The sequence below is a fragment of the Bidens hawaiensis genome, unplaced genomic scaffold (assembly GCF_021521415.1).
Source record: "Bidens hawaiensis isolate Kalapana, Puna unplaced genomic scaffold, B.hawaiensis_p1.1 tig00036464_1, whole genome shotgun sequence".
In the NCBI taxonomy this organism is placed as follows: domain Eukaryota; kingdom Viridiplantae; phylum Streptophyta; class Magnoliopsida; order Asterales; family Asteraceae; genus Bidens; species Bidens hawaiensis.
This window is the reverse complement of record NW_027496379.1, coordinates 169,828-172,389: the sequence shown is the minus strand read 5'-3', so window position 1 is coordinate 172,389 and position 2,562 is coordinate 169,828. Positions and strand designations below refer to the sequence as shown.

The window sequence follows — 2,562 nt, the reverse complement described above, 5'->3', positions numbered from 1 at the left end:
AGCCGGATGTTGAGAATTATTAGCATCATCAGAAGCATGCCGCTATGGACATGTGCTGAAGTTGTGACTATAAGATCTACAAAGTCAACAATGTTTTACTTGTTTCGCTAATTCCTTTCCACTTTTCATTCGCTTTTGCTTTAGGTCGTACCTTTGTTTTTGAAATAACAGTGCATTGAACCAACTCAATTGCATTAGTTATAGGATCACTGTTTTCTACAAAAGATGATGTAATATCCAAGTTCCTTCTTGGCGTAATTGAGAGACGTTATTGAATTGAGCCTCTTCTCGTCTCCATCGTGATAGCCAATAACTAAAAGGAATTTCAAAGCAGCTCGTATAGAGAAGAATACTCAAAAGATGACGAACAAGTATCCCAACAAATTCAAAGTTTTTACAAGTGCATTCAGCCATCTTACCATCCCAAACCACCTTATGCCATCGAGACGCTTTGTAGTGCTTGACAATAAAACTTGTGTCATTTTCTTTACAAGCCGAATATTGAATCGCTAGAGAAAGCTGATATTGAAACTTTTTGAATGCATAAGGAGTCAACACTTGGTAACCTTGCTTTTCCAACGGTGATAATGATTTCAAATGTAACTTTTGATATTTTGCTAACACACTATCATGCATTTGTTTCTGCCCAACATCTTCAATGGCAAAATCAACCTATAAAAAATTATGAGTAAAAAAATTAGTAAAAAAATGTTTGAACTAAAAAAAATGAAACAAACTAAATACTTATACTCACTTGTCTAATAAACTCTCTTAAACATATACGGAAAGATATAAACATTTTTATAAACGAATTTATACGGTGGTAGTTGTCATGCCACCAAAGAAAAAGCCATGAAGATAACTTGGAAACCAAAATGTTTTAATTTGATACAACGATGTCACATGCTTATTCTCTTTGAGATTGAATTTTGCAATTACTAATGGCCATTGTTGCTCAACTTCTTCAACCGACTCTAACTTATATAAGTTGTACAACTCACTGCACCAACTTGAATACTCACTTTTTAATACCGAAGTAAACCAACTACTAAACTTACCGGCGATAAGCCATATGCAAAATGCATGTTTAGTATAAGGCATCTCTGTTTCAATTGCTTGTTTCATCCAATCTTGATCGGTCAATATAGTTTTCGGACACTTTTTCATCAATAGAGTAAAATTCTTAAAGTAAAGTAAATTTAAGAAATTTTAAGTCATATACTAATACTAAAAAGTTTCAAAAATCAAACATAAATATAGTTACCTTAAAGAGCCATTCGAATGTCTTTCGTTTTTCGTTACAGAGAAGTGCACACCCAAATAATATGGTTCTTCCATGATTGTCAATACCCATAAATATGCCAAATAGCATGTCATATGAATTCACCTTGTATGTAGTATCAAATACCACAACATCTCCATATGTTTGGTAAAGTTTAAAATAATGAGCATGACACCAAAAATATGCTCTAGCCTATTTTCATCATCTAGTGTAAATCCATATTGAAAATTAAAATGTTCATTTTTAGCATTTTTACACTACTCAAAAAGCTCTCTTGTATCATTCTTTGAATATAATATTTGATTTTTGGTAAAATAGTTATAAACATCCTTATTAAGAAAAGAAAGTTCTCTGGTCTCACATTCTTTTCAAGTTCCATCACCTGCATAATTTGTTTAACGGAAAAGCCCCCTTCTTTTAATAAAAGTATACGTTGCTCATCTTCTAAAGTATTTGTACGGTAAGATGGTAAAAAAACGAACCTGTTGAGTAGACAACAAAACATGATTATGCTCCGCAATAAACTTAGTGACTTGCCATTCTTCCGGAAAAATTTCGTTAATTCTTCTTAATGTTATGCGCATGTGGGCCTTGCATTCACATCTTGCATAGCCTCTGTTTCTTGACTTTTTTGTGTAGTCTTTTTAGGCTCCAGTTTTCCTTCACGATGACAAAAAATCCCGTCTTTTCCTATCTCCTTTCTTGCTTGTTCACAAACCTCCCTTTTCGAACGGAAAACCCATTCGTTTTTGCATAATTTTGATAAAAAACAAGAGCCTCTTCTTCACTTAGAAAACATTGACCAATGAATGGTTCGTCACAATTTTTTTTTTCATGTTTTCATTTAGTTCTTCAATGACATCTTCTTCAATAAGAAGCTCATTCAAATCCAAAAGAACACGTCCATTCATTTGCAGAATAATAGTGCTTTATATTATTTGATCTTAAAAAATAGATAGAAAGGTAATAAAATGTGTTGTTTGATAGTGAATACTTATAAATAAAATGGTGGGAAATTAGAAGATATGAAATAGTAATTTTAGAGGGAAAAAATTTATCTAATAGTCATCTATGGAGGAAAGATTTAGAAGGGAAAAATATAATGTTAAATCATCATCATCATCGTACTCAGTATATCCCACCAATAGCAAAGCTATGGTAGGGTCTGAGGAGGGTAAGATGTAGACAGCCTTACCTCTACCCTATAAGGATAGAGAGGCTGCTTTCGGTGAGACCCCCGGCTCGATAGTAGTTTTGCATCAAGCCTTGGACATAAGGCA

At 33.1% G+C, this 2,562-nt stretch overlaps 1 protein-coding gene across 1 annotated transcript; it reads right to left on the bottom strand.

Annotated features, from left to right (window-relative positions):
• Nucleotides 1–216: 216 nt before the first annotated feature.
• LOC143588569 (protein FAR1-RELATED SEQUENCE 11-like) lies at nucleotides 217–1,354 on the bottom strand. The gene is made up of 3 exons (XM_077069540.1): nucleotides 1,265–1,354; nucleotides 820–1,158; nucleotides 217–672 (listed from the first exon to the last, which is right to left on the bottom strand). The coding sequence occupies exons 1-3, from the start codon at nucleotides 1,352–1,354 to the stop codon at nucleotides 217–219; spliced, it is 885 nt and encodes a 294-aa protein (XP_076925655.1).
• Nucleotides 1,355–2,562: the final 1,208 nt, after the last annotated feature.